Here is a 20,306-nt window from a genome sequence, read left to right on the forward strand (position 1 = left end):
GGTGGGCCCCACATGGGTTCTTGGCAGAACACGGGTGTGTATTGATACGTCAAACTGAAAAATGAGTGATTTTTATAATTTTGTGCCAAATCAGATTACCCTTTATAAGGTTCAAGTGATAAATAGTAGAAGAGATCAAGATTTTGAGGCAATCTGGTGGGGGGGGATAAATACAAATGAATAAAATTCTAGCAACTTATTTTGTTTCCTGAAAATTGGGAAAATATTTCAGTTTTTGAATCTGGGTTCCGCAAAGACCTTGTTGAGGGGCACTGCATTATTCAATGAATAAAAAGCAGAATAAAAATAAGAAGCCAAGTACCTTAAATCTAGTCCTGGTACTTCTATCAGATGCTACAATGTCAATACCCCCGTCCCCAAAGAAACCTTTGGCAAAAATATCATTAAGCACGTAAGTGCTGGCACAGGTTACCTGTATCAAAATAGCTCATGTTCCCTATAAATATGTACACCTACTAGGTACCCACACAAAAAAATTAAACTAAAAAAATGAAGACACAGGGCCACACTGCATAAAGTATTATATTTCTAAACAAATCCTCTACTCACATGGAGAATCTGGAAATAAAATAATAGAGATGTCTCATGAAACTAAAAGGAGATAGACTCTAACAAAAAACAAAAACAAGTGAGTTGAATAGTTGGAAGTCTGGTTCATCAATCCATGTGGCCTTAAGTGACAAGAAGATTCCTTCCTTTCAGAAATCACGGTTGTTAGCTTGCCAGGCACACAAAACAAAATAACACAAACTGGGTGACTCTGAGCAACAGAAAATTACTGTCCCACCGTTCTGGAGACCGAAATCAAGGTGTGAGCGGAGCCACGGGTCCTCTGAAGGTGCTAGGGAAGGGTCTGTTCCAGGTCTTTCCTGGCTTCTGGTAGCTCTTGGGCTGAGGCGGCAAAACGCCAGCCTACACAAGGCGCTTCCCCTGTGTGCACGTCTGTATCCAAATTTCTTCCTCTAAAAAGGCACCAGTCATATGGGATTATGGGCCCACCCTACTCACCTACCAGAGCCTCATCTTAACCCTATTTCCAAGTAAGGTCACATTCTGAGGTACTGGGGGTTAGGACTTTAACATAAGAATGTTTGGCGAATCCTATTCAACCCATAACAATAAAGATAGGAGTGCAGGTTCAAGGCCTCCCTTTAACTGCCCACTGACTGCAAAAAGCAAGACTCAGAAAGATCCAGAGTAAAAATCTATTTTAACTTTTTTTTTTTAATTTTTAAGAATCAGATCCTTAAATACAAACAGCCACTGACCTCAGATACCCTTGCACTCTACTGCGTGAGGCCACGTGGTTTGATTGGCACACTGTGGCAGCGTGGCTAGGCTTCCTTCTCTCTCTGCCTCAAGTGACAGCAACACCTCCACATCAAGCAGCCTCCATGTGTTGAAGCCAGTGAAGTCAGTTATTCGGGAGCCAGTGGATGCAGTCTGGGGGTCGTGGCATAGTCCCATGACCTCAGCGTAATCGGATTATGGGTGTGCGGGGCCAGCCCAGAACACAGTCCCATCCACACCTTCCATCTTGAAACAGGTCAGCTCACCAAAAATCAACCGTTGGATAACCAATTTGACCAACCAACAATCTGTCAAATTTTCTGAGTTTTAAGATCTTGTCTCTTTTAAACTCTTCTAAAGTATATAGCAATTTTTTACTGGAAGGATTGGCAGGGCCCCAAGGGCTGGGAGGGCCCCAGGGTCTCTGAGACCTCCACATTCTCCCTGTCTGTACCCCCACCTCTGCCATTCCGCTCCAGCTTTCTCTGACTCGTCACTTCCCCTCTTTTTCTGATCAGTTTCTCTCCCTTCTCCTTCTGACCTTCATGCTACTCCACCTCTCTGACCTTCAGTCACTCTTCTTTCCCTGATCCTCGTTCTCCCCCTTCTCTGACTTTCTCTGAATGTGGCATCCCAGGGGTGCTGGGTATGGTCATGTAGGTTGTGTACTGCACAAAAGTGCCTCGTTGGCTCTACTTGCCAAGATCTGTCTGGAGAGATGCCCATTTCCTTTGTGTGCTAATGGTTTGGGGAGACCTTAGCAGAGGCCAAGCCTGTGCTTTGCATGGATCCTTCTCTATGTCTCCTCAAGCAGAGGGCCCCCCTCTTTGGCACTAACTCCCCAGAGTAGAGCAGAGCAGGGAGCTTGAGAAGAGAAACACCAAATGTTCTGAAAATGTCATTGTGAAATCAAAATGGAAACTCGTCAACTAAAAGCATCCAAAGGTGTTAAAAACTTCTGTTTATTAAAATATGATTGGCTATGGACTTCAGAAATAGTTTTTAAAAGTCATGTTTTGGGTAAATTGGCACATTTGGTAAACTTAGCAGCCTGATGGGCTGGCTTTCACCACTGGGCCTGGCATCCAGGAATAGGGAGGTCCATTACTCTTTCGGGACACTTCTTCCCCACCAAAAGGACTGTTGGAAGATATAGCCCATGACGGTGAGTGGTTTCTATCTTATCCTCACATCTAGAGTCCAGGAGGGCACCATGATAGGTCCCAGGGGTTTGGAGGCTGGGTTTCTGTAAGGTCAGCACTGCCGGCTGCCTTCCCCACCTGAGAGGAAGGACTGCGGCGCCTGCTCCTCTCTGTGCGCTCACTGCCGGCTCAGCCTGTGGCTCCAGGAGTGTCTACCTAGAGAAGTACAGCCTTTTACGGCACACTCACTGTCACTGTGCTCTACAGCCGGTCACATGAGCGACAGCCACCACAGCTGTTCAGGAAGGCTCAGGGCAAGGCGACCACCGGCTCTGATTCCAGCACCGGAGGAGGCACCTTGCATGGCGAGGCTGCGGCGCAGCCTCCTCTGCGTGGCTGCAACCCCGCTCGCTTCCCGTGAAAGCAGACCCTCTGAAGCTGTTCTTCCAAATGGCTTTCTGCCACATTTGAACTGTGCTTCCCTTCACCCCAAACAGCTGCTTGTCAGTCCGCAGGCGCCTTGCTAACCTGGGTTTGCACTGTGTCTGCTCCCTCATTGCAATCAAGGAGATTCCGTTTCATCTGACAGTTCTACTGTTTTGAACTTAATCTTTTGGATCAACTAAAGGTACCCCCTTTTCTCATCCTCATGCCCATCAGACGGTTTAGAGAGACCAATCCATCAACCTCCGGCTGAGCATGCCTAACCGCAGCTCTGAAAGACTGAAAGCAAGACGCTAATGGAAAACGCGAACACTTCCATTTTCCTACTCCACACCCCTCTGACTTCAGCCCTTCTTCCACACTGGGCAGAAGACATCTGCTGCTTTTCTGAAAACCCAGTGATCAACAACACTGCTGGATAAGAGTACAAGGGCAGAACCAACTTCTGGAGTAGGACAGATACTCTAAATTTAAATAGAAAATGTGTAATAGGGAATAAACCAACACATCATTGTAGCATGCTGAAATGAGCCTCTTACTAACGGTCAGCAGTGACACCGCGGTGTTTTTCACAGGCAAAGGCAGGTGTTGAACTCCAAATGTCAGCGCCTGGAGAGGGGGCCGTTCTGAGGGAAGGATGCATTTTGATTCTGGACAGTATGTTTTCCTTTGAATCACTGAGTCATTGGGTGTCTACAGGATCCTGGGGGTCAGCTCTTCTCAAAGACTCAGGGACAAAAGTTGATTTTCCCAAAGCAGCCGAGTGCGGGAAAGCGTGCTAATGTTGGACAATGTGTGGAGGGCTGTGGCATCATCACGCAGCTCCTACTATATACACAGAATCATCTGCTGAAATAAACACCAAGTGTGCTGCTTTCAAGTGTTTCAATGACCTCTGCTTCATTATTTCCTGACATTAAGAAGTTTCAAAATTCAAAAAACAAAAACAGGCGAGGTGCAGTGGCTAATGCCTCGGATCCCAGTGTTTTAGGAGGCCAGGAATTTGACATCAGCCTGAGCAACATAGTGAGACCCTTTCTATACAAAAAGTAAAAAAAAAAAATAAACCCCAAAACCAAGAAAAAAGAAAGTAGACTAGAAAATCAAGGGCCTTTTAAAAGCTTTTAAGATAGTACAAACGGAGCATAAATGAGAAGATAGTCGTTCACAAGGGTGAATGCTGTCGGTACCTGACCAACCGTTGTCTCATAATTAAGGATTAGTTGATTCCTGTGTTTGTTAACCTGTTACTGTGACCTTTCTCAGTGTCAAGCAGGATGCTAAGCCCTGGGGATAAAAGATGACATTGTAGACCCTGCCTCATGAAGTTTGGAGCCCAAGAGCAGCAAAAGATGTACAAGAATGAATACAGTAAGAGATAGAATAAGGTGTGTACCCATTACAGGGACAGTTTAATATTTAATTTAGAAAGAAAAATCTCTGGCTGGGCGCGGTGGCTCACGTCTGTAATCCCAGCACTTTGGGAGGCTGAGGCGGGCAGATCATTTGAGGTCAGGAGTTCGAGACCAGCCTGGCCGATATAGTGAAACCCCATCTCTACTAAAAACACAAAAATCAGCTGGGTGTGGTGGGGGGCGCCTGCAATCCCAGCTACTGGGGAGGCTGAGGCAGAAGAATTGCTTGAACCTGGGAAGCAGAGGTCGCAGTGAGCCAAGATCATGCCACTGCACTCCAGTCTGGGCAACAGAGTGAGATTTTATCTCAAAAAAGAAAAAAAAGAAAGAAAAATCTCCCTTTATATTTTTTTCTATGTGTCTTTCAGTGAAAATTCCTTTAGCCAAGATGTTGGATCAATTGATTGAATCATTGTAAGGATGGTGTATGTGAGACTCTTCCTAAACCACAAACTCAAATACTATGGTTTTTAATGGGCAAGAAACCACCATTTCAGGCATGGTGGTGAATGCCCTGATCTGGAGGCCTAAGGGCCAATATTTGTTCTTACTCTCTGGGAACAGTGAGGTTCAGAGGACAGGGTCCTGGAGAGCACGCCCTGAAGGCTGGGCTGTAGCCGCTTCTATTACTGGATACTTGGACGAGTCACTTGTCCGGTGTGAATCATTTCCTCTTCTGAAAAATTATGGGTTTTGACTAGTTCATCTCCAAGTTCCTTTCCGACAAAGGGTTCTGAATCTCTATTTCTAGAAGGTGAAAATTTACCCTGAGGAACTTCAAGTCACAGATGGTTTTTAGATAGAGGATTAGAATAATAAATAAAGCCTCTACCTGGGAAATGTAAGCACTTTCCCAGATTATAAGTCATCATCATTTCAAAATAAACTTGCTGCAGAATAATCTTTTTAGAAGCACAAATTACTGCCTGTGACCTGAAAGAGAGGAGAATGTCCTTAAGCTCAATCGGTAAAGCTCTCCATCAGATTCAACTCTAGCTGCGGGAAGATGTTAGACAGTGCGAAAGAAGAGAGAGGAGGCGAGTTTCTGGACTGCAGAGCCAGCGGCGGCCAGGACTTGTCAGCTCTATAAGCAGGTGAGGTCCAAGTCATAGGGCCTCACAGCAGAGTCAACCTTGGACTTCTAGCCATTAACACAGTCTCCAAATGCTGAGGTCTGTTCCTGGAATAGAAACCTGCTCTGTTCTGCCTAAAATGCTCTTTTAAATGGTTTCAAAGTTGCTCAGTGTTTTGCTAATGTTTTAGGGAACTATGGAAAAGCTTGCACACCACAGAGAGAAATCATGCTAACAGGGGAGCAGGGCTGCCTGGGGAACCGGCCCCGCTCAAACAGGCATTGCTATCAGAAATTCTTCTGCAGTGAGGCAGTGCTGGAATAGGTTCCCAACGCCCCCATGTTCCACAGGGACAGGCTGGCAAAAGGGGCTGTGTTGGTGGTGACAAGGGCAGCTGAGGACAAGAGGTCATGACTTGGCAGTGTCAGAGGTCTTCTGTGATGGGCACTGCCCTTGTGACAATCTAATTAGGTGTTGGATCAACGGATCAAATATTAAGCTGCAGGCTTTCAAAATGTCCATTAAAGGTTTAAAATGTACGCAGGCCTTGATTTTAATGGCCCACTAACAGAGCTCATCAAGCTCCACGGTTCTTGTGATGATGGTAAGAAGGACCCAGCTCCTGTGTTCCCGTTACTGGCATAATCCAACACCTTCATGGCCTTCGGTCCTCTTTATTAGTTATTGACAATGACAACTGCACACATCTTGACATTTCTGCAAATACTTCTATTGTATATGTGAATGTACGTTTCTACAGGATTTAATAAGATACGTGTTGTCACAACAATAAAATGGAAAGCAGAACCAAGTTCAAAAGACCTTTATTTCTTTTTATCCTCTTCTCATCTCCATCTTTATAACCCAAAGGGCACAGTCTCCAATGGAAGGCTGTTTATAAACAGTAGGTTTTTTGCCACTGTTGATAAATGCTCTAAATAACCTTAAATTATATGCCACGTCCTTTGGACTATAAAGCATGCACCTAATTTCTCCATGTTTTTTGAACATTATCAATGTTCAAACACACCTGAATTACTCGCAGGGGCTTGATAATGAAGGATGTGTGTTGTTTATTTAAGGTTGTACATAGAAATACTGACAGGCTTTGCTGCTGACACAGTGTCACACATGCTTGCTCACAGCTGTATCCTCAGCAGATAGACAGGCCTGGGATCCCACAGGGGCTCCATGCCTTTGGGCATGCGATGGCCAAGTAAGTAGGCTATGTCAGCACAAACATAACTGGAAAGGACTTTTTACTGGGGAAAACTGAAATAATGCTGATTAAATTTGGAAAAGAGACAGGGATGGTTGTAACGTTGACTCTTGATGTTTAAAAAGTGGGCTGGAAATTTTTCAGCAAGACAAGTGTATTATTCCAATTAAAGGCAACCTCTTCCTTTCTGCAGCATTTGAGAAATCCCAAGAAACGCCTGAAGTAGGTCCTTTATTCTTAGACTCTAGGGCCTCCTTGAATAACAATCGTTCACATTTGAAGAACATGTATTGAAGAGGTTGCTAATTAATCTAGCATCACGTTACGTCGTGGAAAGTTTAAGATTTCCCCCTTTAAAATAGCAACTTGCCCCTTTACAAAAACCAAACAGAGAGAAGAGACAGAGAGAGCCTCTGTCCTTACCGTGAGTGACAGAGCCATGCAGACGAAGGTGAACTTCTTGATGTGGGCTGCCGTGACTGTGTTGCTCGTGCTCACCAGTTTGTTGCTGGGGTTATTCTGGGGAAAGAAAACCACAGTCATGAATGGGCCCTGCTTATCCTTGGCTGAACCCACCAGGGGATCTTGAAGAGCATCTTGCTTTTGTTTTATCTGATGTGTCTGAAAAGAGGTTTCAAGTGACAGTTTGCCAGGTGGCTGTCATGTTGAGTGTCTCTTGGGCAACTGTCAGGTCCCTGCACAGGATCATTAACCTGAGTGAATTCTCGACTTAACGCCCTGTAGCATCGTCCAACTCAGTCACCTCCCCTAGGCCTGGGCAGCCCACCTCGCCCAGTCCTGGGGCTTCAGCTCTGAAGCCTGCTCCTGCCCCATGCACCCCACTCCTGGTCCCAGCAGACCCTCTATCTGGCCACCATGGGCATCTCCCTAAATGCCATGGCCCTGCTCAGGGGCCTCCAGGGCTCCTCTCCTCCCTACCAAATGGACTATAAATCCCACCGGGCATTCAAGGCCTTGTGCAATCTGACATGGACTCACCCTCCAGCCGTGACTTCTCTACTTCTAGCCCAAATGGGGCTTCCTGCTCTTCCCCTGACACACCTGGCGCTTTTGTTCCTCCTGCCATTGAATCCTGATTTTCAAAAACATCCCTCTTTCGAAGGCCCATCATCTTCACAGCCCATCTGTTCCCAAAAGCCTCTCTGACCTTTGACCTCCAAGCTGAGCCCTACCTCCTGTAAAGCCCAATGAACCTGGAGCTCTCTGAGGGCAGGCATCACGTCCTGTCATGCGTCCAACCCCGGTGAGGCTGTGCTTGCTGAGATAACGCCCTGCGTGTCTCCCCTAGAAGCACTCAGCACAACATCTGAGTAGAAGAGATACCCCAAGAACATCTGCTGCACTGGATTTCAAGAAGGACTGCGGGGGGCTCAGATGTCCCCCAGTTTGGCAGTCAAAGGGGCCTGCCGAGGCTCTCCAGCTGCAATGCTAAGCGTGCTTCTCACCTCCGCAAAATGAGGGTCTGGCCCCTGGACCACAAAAACTGGCAGAGAAAAATAACCCTGGCCTCATTATGGACCTAATTAGTCCCAGAGCCGACTCACAAAAACAAACCCTGAACACCTGGCTCCGCATCCAGCCTCGTGAAACACACACCCACAGCTACTACAGGATCCACGTGGAAAAGAGCTTGTGATTTTCCTTTACGGGGAGGCTAAGGTCATTTCTCAAATCCCTGCCACCACCAGGACCAACCTCTGAGTGAGTATACGTTTTCTTAATTCTAGTCTCTAAAACATATCTGTTTTCTAGACTGCTCTATGGCAAAGTACAAGTCCCAGTGGTTGGAGACCTCCATCTCCATTCACCCTGTATCTGTTAGAGGACCGCTCTCTGTAACAGCAGTGCCCTGCTGGGTACGATGAGAAGGAGGCCTATGTTGGAAAGAATTAGGGAACCTCAGCAAAACACACATACTGCCATGGGGACAGCAATGTACCACAGCTCCTTCAGGGGCACTGTGATTTGCAAAATGGCACATATTCACATGAAGATCGTTGGAATAAACCAGCAAGTATCATTAGATTAGCACTGGCGTTTCTGTTTGTTGGCCCAGTTGGCTCAGAAGCATCATTTTTTGCAGAGAACTGAACATTAGAATCTGCACTAGTGCAAACCTCTCTCAGCTCCTACTTAGCTAGAACTCCCAGAAGGTATGTGAGAAATTTTAAATCTCTGATTCTGGAGCCCACAAAGAAGCTAAGGATTTCAACTGTCAATGCAGCAAATTCTGGAAGTCCACATGGAGGTGCCTAAGATTTTGGTGAATAGATGGTATTCACATAAATGGCTGGCGTGGCTCGCTGGAATGCTTGGAAACAATGGGCGAGGTTTTAAAAGGATTTGGAGTAACTTGAAGTTCTGGCTAGAGGTATGCTCATTAAAGGAATTTCTTTTATAGCTCCTAGCCTCTGTGATCAAGAATAAAACAATGTTTTTCTTGGATGCTCTTACTGAAACCATACACTGTTGTATTGTTAAATTTTATGATTTCAAGGTGGCCAAAAATAATCTCAGATGAGACCTAGGCAGCCAGAAGGTTCTAACACTTCAGCACTTGCCCTTCTCATCAGTTTCATCAGATGATCACCTTATTCATCAGGAGCTAGAACTGAAATTTAGCAAAAAGACATACATTCATGCTGGTTTTCTAGGATTTACTTCTATACACACGTGCCTTGAAATGAAAACAATGATTTCTATCTATAGACTGAATTAAACCCACTCAAACAGTGTCTGCTCTCTCCAGCAAGTGACTCATGCCTTCTGAGTCCACTCTCAGAGGCCTGTGAAGCAGGAACCAAAAGCATTTCTTAGGAGATCTCTGCATCCTGATGCTGCAACAGAATATTCCCAGTAGCTGACGGGTCCTAAGTCATAGTCCAGTAGGTGGCGGGTCCTAAGTCACAGTCCACTAGGTGGTGGGTCCTAAGTCACAGTCCAGTAGGTGGCGGGTCCTAAGTCACAGTCCAGTAGGTGGCGGGTCCTAAGTCACAGTCCAGTAGGTGGCGGGTCCTAAGTCACAGTCCAGTAGGTGACGGGTCCTAACTAATGGTCCACTGAGGAAATTCCACTCAGTACAGGGTTCGGGGCCTATCGCCCATTAGCTCAGTACAGGGGAATCCCTCACTGGTTTTCAGGTGGGTTACCCTTCCCAGGTGATCCTCTATCTCTAGGGAAATAGAGGATGCAAGTGATAGAGACAGGGAAGAGTGGCCTGGGGGCTGGCAGTGGAAGAATGTCCTGATAGGGAAGTGGGAGCAGGCTATGTGTGGGGGTGGATGTGTGTGTGTGTTTGTACAAGCATGCCCTAACAGAGAAACTGCTCGGGAACTGCAGGAGCAGAGGAGGAGGAGGGCAGATGTGGGTGATACTCCAGACTTGATCCTCCGTCTCCATCTCACACTTTCAGAGATGCTTGGGCGGATGCCCTTGGGCCAGGCTGTAAGGTGTGGTGGGGGAGAGGGGGTCCCCAGTCCCTGCTCCCCAGGCCTTGCCCCTCCCAGAACCCACAAACGGTCTCAGGGGGGCATTCTGAAAGCTGGTGGCCATGTGAAGAAAGGAGGGAAGCCTGTAGCCAGTGGCCTAGCCTTGTGGTGTGGCTTCCCAGGGCTTCCTGTGCCCAGGAGAGGTTAGGCCGGTGGTGGGGGAAGGCGGGAGGGACCAGCATTACCCAGGGTCCAGTGCCAAGCTGCCCATTCTGCCAGAGTTGAGCGCTGTGGACACCGCTGGCTAGGAGGCTTCCTTTCCTCACCTCACAGGCTCTGGCTGGGATAAGACAGCATGACGCTGGCAGTGGCTGCTAGTTCTGCGGACATTCAAGGCACAACAGGCGCCCTTCGTGGTAAGAAGTGGCAGCCTGTTTGCCTCCTTCCAACGTATCATTTAAAACACTGTAGACTATTTTTGGAGTATGTTTCACCAGCCATTTGTTTTAGAGTATTAATAAAAGTCTATAGGTTTAAATCATAATGCTGTAAAATAGACTTCTATTGAATGACAGCAGGACAGTGCTGACTGGGTCACAAGTTACATAGCAGAAGGGTTATGTGACTCTTGTGGCTGGGGAGACACAGCAGCTGTCAACAGAGGCTTTCCACTGGAATACGTCTGCCATATCAAAACACTGGACCCAGGTCTTGCCTATGGCCAGGCTTGAGCACGCAGGTAGGCCAGCCCACAGAAAGAGAACCACATCCTCATGAAGCCAGGAGCATGGCTTCCTGCCTACACCTTAGCCATCTGGTAGGGGGTCAACAAAGTATTCGTTTAAAGAAACAAACCACAGAAATAAAATTCCATAAATTGATTTTGGGGGAAGTTTATTTTCCCTTTCGCAAACAAATCATTACTCAATGGGAATAACCTGAAAGTAACTACAGAAGATCACTTTGGAAAAGCATCACGGGATCAGCGTCAAGGCAAGCTTCAACTTGCCTGTTATTTTCTGAGGAAAATATTCCTTCAACGTCCCCAACGTCATATTAACCTTACAAAGGGAAGCAGGACTGAGGAGCAACAAAGTGTCCCTCGTCAGAGAGCCCTGTCTATCAAGTAGTCATTTCAAAAGCGTGTTTCAGACACGACACCGCACGGGTTCTCACCTTGTCGAAAGCAGGATAGACAGCACGGATCTCCGTCAACCAGCCGTATGGCATGTGACCCACGGGGTACGTGGCTGTCAAAATCGCCACGGCCTGCAACAGGAAGAGGTGGCAGAGTTAGCAGGGTATCAGCAGAAAGCCCTCCAGGAGCTAGAGTAGGTGACAAAGCACGCTGGCTCAGGTGCAGCCACTGAGGAAAGAGCCCTCCACACTGGGGGACAAACATCAGGCAGTCACAGGACAGCCCGGGGCGGGGGGAACTGACAGCAAATTGGGCTCCTAGGGGCAGGCACTCCGCCGCATCCTTGCGAGTGGAATGAGCCAGCCAACAAAGTGGACGTGAAACAATGGGGATGCATCATGTTTTATGCGGATGCAACGAGAAAGAGGTGCAGACCACTGGCTGGCAAGCCAAGATTCCTTTTATTTTTTCTCTCTTTTTTTTTTCTTTTTGAGGGAGACCAGAGTTTTATTATTATTCAAATCAGTCTCCCCGAGCACTGGGGTCAGAGATGAAATCACAGGAAGTCAGAGCTGTCTTCGTGTGCTCAGTGAGTTCCTGGGTGGGGGCCACAAGCTCAGATGAGCCAGTTGATTGATCTGCGTGGGGCCAGCTGATCCATCAAGTGCAGGGTCTGCAAAGTAAGCACTGATCTTTGGAGCAGCTTAGGGAGGGTCAGAATGTTGTAGCCTCCGGCTGCATGACCCCTAAAGCATCATTTCTAATCTTGTGGCTAATGCTAGTTCTACAAAGGCAATCTAGTCCCCAGGCAAGAAGGAGGTCTGCTTTGCTCTTACCATTTTTGTTTAAACTATAAACTATAAGTTTCTCCCAAAGTTAGTTTGGCCTATGCCCAGGAAAGAACAAGGATGGCTGGGAGGTTAGAAGCAAGATGGAGTCAGTTAAGTCAGATCTCTTTCACTGTCTCAGTCATATGTTTGCAAAGACAGTTTCAATCCTTCCCTTTGGGTTTTATTACACCTTAATCTTAAAGTGTAGGCTATAAAGATGGGAAAAGACCATCCACTGCTCTGAGACGCCAAGATTTCAACCCAGGTCCACCCAACTCCAGAATCTTTGCTCATTCCATTGAGCTACACAGAACCCTCTAGTCTAGCCCTATTTATTCTGGATTCTCAAAATGAAATTGCGAGCCCTCCCTGCTCTTCGGAGGGTCTCTTCCTTGGGATCCACCTCTAAGCCTCCACTCCATCCTTCAGGGACGCTGACATTTTCGGTGGTTGTTGATGGCTCTGTGCTACTCTCCTTCCAACCCAACTCACTCCCAGTCTGTTTGGTCACTATGGCCCAATTTAGATTTTTAATTTAAGAAAATTAAATACACATTTTGTGCAGAAAGCTATCAATGTGTTTCCATGAAAATATGAGTTTCTGACCAGACATGGTAGCTCATGCCTATAATTCCAGCACTTTGAGAGGCTGAGATTGGAGAACTGCTTGAGCCAAGGAGTTTGAGACCAGCCTGGACAACAAAGCGAGACATCGTCTCTACAAAAGAAATTGAAATATTAGTTGGGCATGGTGGCTCAGGAGGCTGAGGTGGGAGGATTGCTTTAGCCCAGGAGATCGAGGCTGCAGTGAGCTATGATCGTGCCACCACTACACTCCTACCTGGGTGACAAAGCAAGACCCCGCCTCTTAAAGGAGAAAAATACAATGACAGTTCCTTCCCTATATGAATGAAAAGGAAGAAAAGTGAAAACAAAGCATCTAAACCTACATCCTGGCAGTGTTCAACTCTCTGCCTAGCCTGTGAAGGAGGAAAGCGAGCTTCATCTGTTTTAATTAACGAAACGGCAATGCCCGGAGGTTCCAGGAACATGAGGCAAGTCCCCAGCAGTGTGACGGAAGTGTGGTGTGGCGTGGTGTGCTAGAACAAAAAGGAGCGTTGGGATCGCGCAGACCTGGATCCAAACCTTCACCTCATCGCTCCCCAGCTGTGCAAAGCACCACCTCTCCCACAGCTCTCCTTCTTGCTCCTCTGGTGGAACAGTAAGAATAATATCCATCCCATAGGGTTATTGGGGAGTCAAGGAAATGTACATAAATGCCTGGCACATGAGCAGATGACCAATAAATGCCAGCGCTGTACCCCACGTGCTGTTCCTATATGCCATCGAGGGCAATTTTCAAATGGCTCTAACGTATACTTGTCCTTTTTCTTTTGTTAAAGGGGAGGATGGAATTCTAGCACACAGGTGGCGGGGGTTCCATACTTTTTATGAGAAACTTGAACTGAAGTATTCAAGAACAAAAACTGTGTGTTACAGTAGCCACCCAAGATGACGCTCATGACTCAAAAAACAAAATCCAGGAACACACCGAAGCAAGAGAAAGTGTTCTGCTTTGGATTTATGTGCTTCTCTTTCCAGGAGAACATGAGCAGCTTCCCAGGACATGGAAACTGGCAGGGGCTCTGGCTGGAGACATGCTGACAGTGCAGTTAGGGCTCCAGACCGCTCCCCGCGAGGCAGGCCCTGGACAGGGGGCCCTCGTGGGCAGCCATGAGCCTTCCTCGGGAGCAGCAGTTCCAGAGTTGGAATTAATTCTCCAGAGGGCAGTGGAGGAGGAAGCCAATGAAGTAATTCTATTTGTTCAAACCCAACTTGAAAGAGGGAAAAATGAGTCAACTCTTTCTCTGGAGTGGCTGCCAGTTTCCAGAGAAAGTCTGTTCGATCAAGGAGCTCCCCATCTGAGGTGGGCAGGCCAGGCACGGGTGTGGTGGTGACGGGTGGGGTGGCACATGCATGACGATGAAGGGCAGGTGAGGGCAGGCTGGGTCAACACAGAGGCAGCGGCCCTGCAGCCACTGGGTGTGTCCCACTCGGCTGCCACGTGGCATGCTCCATCGTCCTCTGCCCCCACGGTGAAGAGGCCGGTGCTGGCTCCGTGGACATGGAAAACGGAGTAGGAGTCAGAAAACCTGGATTCTAACACTAGCCCAGCTTCCAGCGAGTTCTGTGCCTTTAACCTTTTCTTTCTGTGCCTCAGTTCCTCATATGATAAGCAAGAAGGATGTATGACATGCATGACAGGTTTTCTCCCATAATCATAAAAATATACAATTACATGATTATACGTCACTGAACGAGATCTTTATGGTTTCCTAGGGTGACTGTCAGGTAATTTAAAATTGGAGAATTACTTGAGCTCTCAAGAAGAACTGGACATCAGTTTCGGCACCCCCTGCCCCACCAAGCTGATTATAAGCCCCACATCCCCAAAGCATGGCCTACCTCTGTGGCTGCAGAACTGCCACCAAGGTCCCGGGAAACAAACAGGTTGACAATAGGCCGACTGATTCTCTGTGTGGCCAGAATGAGAGCCAAAGGCCACCAGAAGCTCAGCATCTTTCTTATTGTTGCATCTCCCTACATTAAGAAACGAAGATAAAAGTTACCTAAACTTTACAAGTAGAATGGAAAAAACAATTCAGAATCAAAGCTTTTCCTTCGTATGTTAATCACCAGCCAATTCATTATACTTGAAAGTAATATAAGGAAAAGTGTCTGTAGACAAGCCAAGTTGAATTAAAATAAAATGTTCAGTCTTAATAGAAATTAACTGAGACAGCTGGCAAGCTGCTGTGAAATTAAAACACACACTGAAATTTAATGGATCCCAACCACTCTTTTCCATACTGGGACTCAGGGAATCTCTAACCAAGGTAGAACCCACATCTAGGGCCTGAGAAACAGGTTTGAAATTAAGTCTTTGTTAATCTCATCAAATGGGCTGGCTAGAAGCCATGTCAGGAAGAGGTAACTCTTAGAAATAAAAAAGTTATTATAATTTATTTTGGAATCAGCTCACAAAAATGTGCCTAATTATTTTGGCAGTGTAGAAATTGACTACAGAGGTTCTTATTCTCGGAGCTCTCATAGACGTCATGTAAACTGCTCAAAAGCATAACCAAAATAAAGGCATGTAAAGAACAAGGGATTTCTAAGACTTCTGTGGCAAAGGTGTGGGATATCTTTAAAGCCTGGCTTTCATTATGCAATTTTGGTTTTGATTGTTCAAAAGGGTGAGAATTACATCACAGAACCATCGTGGCCACTTTATTTCCTTTTGCTGGTGGCTAAATGTTAAGAGACAGATTGTTACCATCAAGACCAATTTGTGGTTGGCCTAGTGATGAGATAACTAGATAGGATTTCACTGACAGCCTGACCTTGGATGGAGGTAAGTGGTCAAAACAATTACTGCTTGACACCACAAAGTAATGTGTGGCCCAAGTGGGGATCAGGGTAAGGTGAGGGGATGAATTTAGGGCTGTAGATGCCTTACAGCTAAATGCAGACAAACCAAATGATGTCTCATACCTATGGGAAGGGAAAATTAGCACACGCAGAAATCAGATACGGTTTATACTTACAACAAACAGAATGCTTTGGTCATCTCTCTAAGGTTCTCTATCTCACTCCTACTTGTTTCTTATTCAACTTTCAGGGCACAGCAAGATCTGCCTCCTCCAAGGAGGCATCTTACACTACATCACTACAATCCTTCTCCCAGTGTTAGTGGCTCCTAAATCCTCATACAGGTGATGTGCTGTCTCAGATGACTGTTTAATTGTTGCTTCTGTATTGTTCTGACCTGCCAAACGGGATATGATGCTGCTTGAGGGTAGAGACCATATCTCAAAATTTCTGTGTTGCCCTATGGTACCTAATGTTGTACTCGGTCCCCAGGAGGTACCTGAATAAGGGACTGGTACATTGAAGAAAGTATAAACAAAGCCTGGATCCCTGCTATAAAATTAAACACAGTGAAATGTAAACTCAAAGGTAACGTGGGTCCTGAAACCTTTGTTGACTGCAGAGTAACTTAGAAGAGCAAGAGAAACCACGAATGTCGTATCTATTCCTTGGCCACAGATTCTCTGTGCCTCTGTCTCCTCCTATGGGATAAGGAGACTGGACAGTGACATCTCAGATCACATCCATCTGTTTGAGTTCATTAATTCTCCAACTGTCTTTCCCGGCAGACACCTAGCACTCAGCCTCTGGGTATGACTCCTGGCCAATTTCATGTTTTGATGTCACTGATTTCTCATTTTCTAAGAGGTAGAACACAGTTTTATTCTACTCCGAGTCTTAGATCACGGTTGGGTTGGCAGACGTACCCCCAGCTCCGGGCCACTTCTGTCGGGGATGATGTCGTGGATGTTCTTGTAGTAGCCCAGGCACAGGGTGGTGCAGCGCACAAGTGCGCCCATGTACAAGGAGAGGATGGGGATGAGCAGGGGCTCCCGGCATTCCAGGTGACTGTGAAGCAAAATGGCTACAAAAACAACCTGAGAGAAGGGAGAACGGGAACAGGTCAGAGGGGAGAAGCAGGAACCGATCAACAGAAGCACAGGGCCATGCTCTGGAACCTGAGACAGACCTCTGAGCAAAGACCTTGATTTTTATGCAAAGAGAGGCGAAAACTGGATGATGGCCTAGTGTCGCTCTCATGTAACTCAGGTGCAGATGTTTGCAGTTCACTGGAGGGACACACTGATCATTCTGTTATACCCACCATGAAAATTCTTTCAAGCAACTACAAGCATCTTTCAAGGCATCGTTTTTAAGGTTACTGCTTAAAAAACAATCTATGCAATATGTTTTCACGAGTCCCTTGGCAATGACTGACTGGAACATATAACTTAAAATAATGACAGCACAGAAAAGCACTGCATGTTTGCACCAAACCAAGAGATTTGGTGCAAGATGTACTATTGTGTGAAACCCATTAACTTAGTAAAATTAAACAAAAACAAAACAAAACAAAAAAACACCCCTCGAGAATTGCCACTGAAATGGGAGGCATTATAAATAATTTCCATTTTACCATTGGTGATTAGTGATTACTTGCTATTTATGCCAAGGTGGTATTTCAAAGTACTGTGCATGGAATCTATTTACTCATTACCAACTTAAAGTAGCTTTTCCCTCTCGAGGCTGGACACTCACGTGTGTATGTAACACACACCAGAGAACTAGGCTACATTTAACAAAGAAAAAAACAGAAGTGATCAATGATGTATACAGGAAAACAGACAGTAATGTTTATAGGATCGAAGGCACTAAAAATGGGCTGGGTGCCATGGCTCACACCTGTGATCTCAGTGCTTTGGGAGGCTGAGGCTGGAAGATTGCTGGGGGCCAGCAGTTCCAGACCAGCTTGGGCAACATAGTGAGACCCCATCTCTATAAAAGATTTTTAAAAATGAGCCAGGTGTGGTGATGCGCGCCTGTAGTCCTAGCTACTTTGGAAGCTGAGGTGGGAGGTTCACTTGAGCTCAGGAGTTTCAGGTTACAGTGAGTTTTAATTGTGTCACTGCACTCCAGCCTGGGTAACAGTGAGACCCTACCTCAAAAAAGAGCCACTGAAAATTCTGCCAAAAAACACCAACAGTAATAATTATAAAACAACTTATATTAACATTTAAAATACTAACCTATAAAAGTAGAATAGGTTGAAATAACCAGAGTCAGGAGAGAATGAAATTACAATAATGTTTATATCTCTATCCAATGGTACAGTCTCTAAAGCAAGCTTCACAATGTATTAACCTCCCTGTCCTGCAAAAATCAGAGAATCAGCCCAGCTTTTGTCTAGAGTCCTCCTGGGATCCAGTCATTCCAAAGACCTCAGAAGCATACTGAGAACAAAGGCAGGACAATGCATATTCCTGAGCTACATCAACCTTAATGGCTAAATATCAATGGAAAAAACAAGCTGAAGCACGTAAAAACCAGGACTGCAGCGGTGGGAGGGCCGGTGGGAAGGAGTGTGTGACTGAGGAGGGGACAGTCAACAGAGAGAAGATTGGGGAAGCTGCCTGCTGTGTTTAATGGCAGGAAAGTCATTAGTAAGAACCATCTAGGTGGGCTGATGGGGGTGGAAGTCAGCCTCAAGTAGGTAGAGAATGAAAGGGAAGTGAAAAAGACAGTGAGTAGAAGCCACCCTCCCAGGAAGTTTGGCTATAAAGTGATAGAGAAGTGTAGCTAAAGAGTTAGGTGAAATACACAGGAAGCTTCTTGTTGCTGTGTTAACATGGCAGAGATTTGAGCACAACAGGACAAGGGAAACGATGCATGAGAAAGCAGGGAACAGGTTCCTGAGAAAGCAGCACAGGCCAGGACCCAGAGGAGTGGCCCTGGATGGGGGGAGGGACACTTCGTCCCTTACAATGAGAAGAGAATGGGGAGGATGCAGGGCTGGAAGGTAAGTGTGTAGGTTTGTTGGCTGGAAGGTGATGAATTTGGTTGCTGCAACTGACTCTGTGAGGTGGGAAATGAGGTTATATGTTGGGAGGTGAGAGGCAGAGAAACACCCTCTGAAATAATTCCTACAGAGTCAGCAGAGGTGAGGGATAAGATTGTGCATTCAGGCCGGGCGCGGTGGCTCAAGCCTGTAATCCCAGCACTTTGGGAGGCCGAGGCGGGTGGATCACGAGGTCAGGAGATCGAGACCATCCTGGTGAACACGGTGAAACCCCGTCTCTACTAAAAAAAAAATACAAAAAACTAGCCGGGTGAGTTGGCGGGCGCCTGTAATCCCAGTTACTCGGGAGGCTGAGGCAGGAGAATGGCGTAAACCCGGGAGGCGGAGCTTGCAGTGAGCTGAGATCCGGCCACTGCACTCCAGCCTGGGCAACAGCGCGAGACTCCGTCTCAAAAAAAAAAAAAAAAAAAAAAAAAGATTGTGCATTCACAGTTTGATCAGTTTGTTCCATGGTGTAACCTTTTGCAGAAGCACCACGGAAGTGCAGGAAGATGCATAACACAGGGTTGGTTCAGAGGAATTTTCTCGGAAGGCTGAGATGAAAAGGCAGGAGATAAGGGAATTTACAGGAATGCAGGGGATGTACACATTATGATCTGACCAGCCTTGGAATGTCAGCTGACCTTGAAAGGCAAGGGCTGATGATAGCAGAGGAGTTACAGGATGGAAATCCGAAGACGGCAAACAACCTTGAGATTTCTCACCTTGATATCAAGCAAGCTAAGAAGGTCCAGATGACCAGGGAATAAAACAAAAACAGCAATATGTTTTCACGAATCCCTTGGCAATGACTGACTGGAACACATAACTGTTAAAATAATGATGGCACAGAAAAGCACTGCATGTTTGCACCAAACCAAGAGGTTTTTTGTACTATTATGTGAAACCCATTAATTTAGTAAAACTTGAAAACAAAACAAAACAAAACAACCCCCCCCTCGAGAATTGCCATTGAAATTTGAGGCATTATAAATGATTTCCATTTTATCACTGGTGATTGGTGATTATGTGCTATTTATGCCAAGGTGGTATTTCAAAGTACTTTGCATGGAATCTATTTACTCATTACCAACTTAGGTATGTTTTCATACCTAACAAATATTTTCAGGTAATAAGCGGAAGCCTGAGGGTAAAAGACTTTAAAAAGAGAATTTACTCCCCTAGCCAAATTGTGGTAGGAACTCAAGCAACAAGGTTTAAAATAACTACTCCACCAGGCACAGCCTGAAGCCAGATGGCATCTGAACTTGGCTTCCACGCTCCCACTAACCAGATCTGTTTATTCTGAACTTGCAGGCCTTCCCTCAACAGGCAAGGGCCAGGATCAGGTTTAAAACAGAGGAGGAAAATGGCTGTAGGTGTACTGGCAAAGTCTTTTTCAGAGATACGCTTTTCTTCTTCTGTCCTTGGATGGCTACTATGTTTATTTCAGGCAAAGTTAAGGAATTTTTTTTTTTTTGCCTTTAAAAAAACACACATCTACAAATGTGTGCTCACAAATGCTCACCAACTTGCTGATGCCAGTGTTTGAAATTAGAGAGGCTTACTGAATTTCAAATGAAGTGATTAGAGTGAATAAGGCAGTCTAGTTCATCTCCCAGAGGATACAGACAGTAAGACTGGGACAAAATTCTCTACTCACTCTTAAGAAAATTAACAAAGACATACCAAAGAATGATGGTTGCTAGTATTGCTAGTATTTACACACAAACACACACACACACACAATGTGTTAGTAGAAATCCATTTAAACTACTTATAATAGTGATCCACGGAG

At 46.0% G+C, this 20,306-nt stretch overlaps 1 protein-coding gene across 4 annotated transcripts in view; it reads right to left on the reverse strand.

The window, feature by feature from the left end:
• The window catches only part of ANKH (ANKH inorganic pyrophosphate transport regulator), a 156,920-nt gene that overhangs the window by 22,686 nt on the left and 113,928 nt on the right, over positions 1-20,306 (reverse strand). For all 4 annotated transcript variants that reach the window (XM_005556608.5, XM_015451221.4, XM_065546103.2 and 1 more), the window contains 4 exons: positions 16,380-16,550; positions 14,488-14,622; positions 11,230-11,322; positions 7,028-7,123 (listed from right to left, as the gene is read on the reverse strand). In XM_005556608.5, coding sequence (XP_005556665.1) covers positions 7,028-7,123; positions 11,230-11,322; positions 14,488-14,622; positions 16,380-16,550 — 495 coding nt within the window. The remainder of the gene's footprint in view (positions 1-7,027; positions 7,124-11,229; positions 11,323-14,487; positions 14,623-16,379; positions 16,551-20,306) is intronic.

The sequence above is a fragment of the Macaca fascicularis genome, chromosome 6, assembly GCF_037993035.2.
Source record: "Macaca fascicularis isolate 582-1 chromosome 6, T2T-MFA8v1.1".
Classification (NCBI taxonomy): domain Eukaryota; kingdom Metazoa; phylum Chordata; class Mammalia; order Primates; family Cercopithecidae; genus Macaca; species Macaca fascicularis.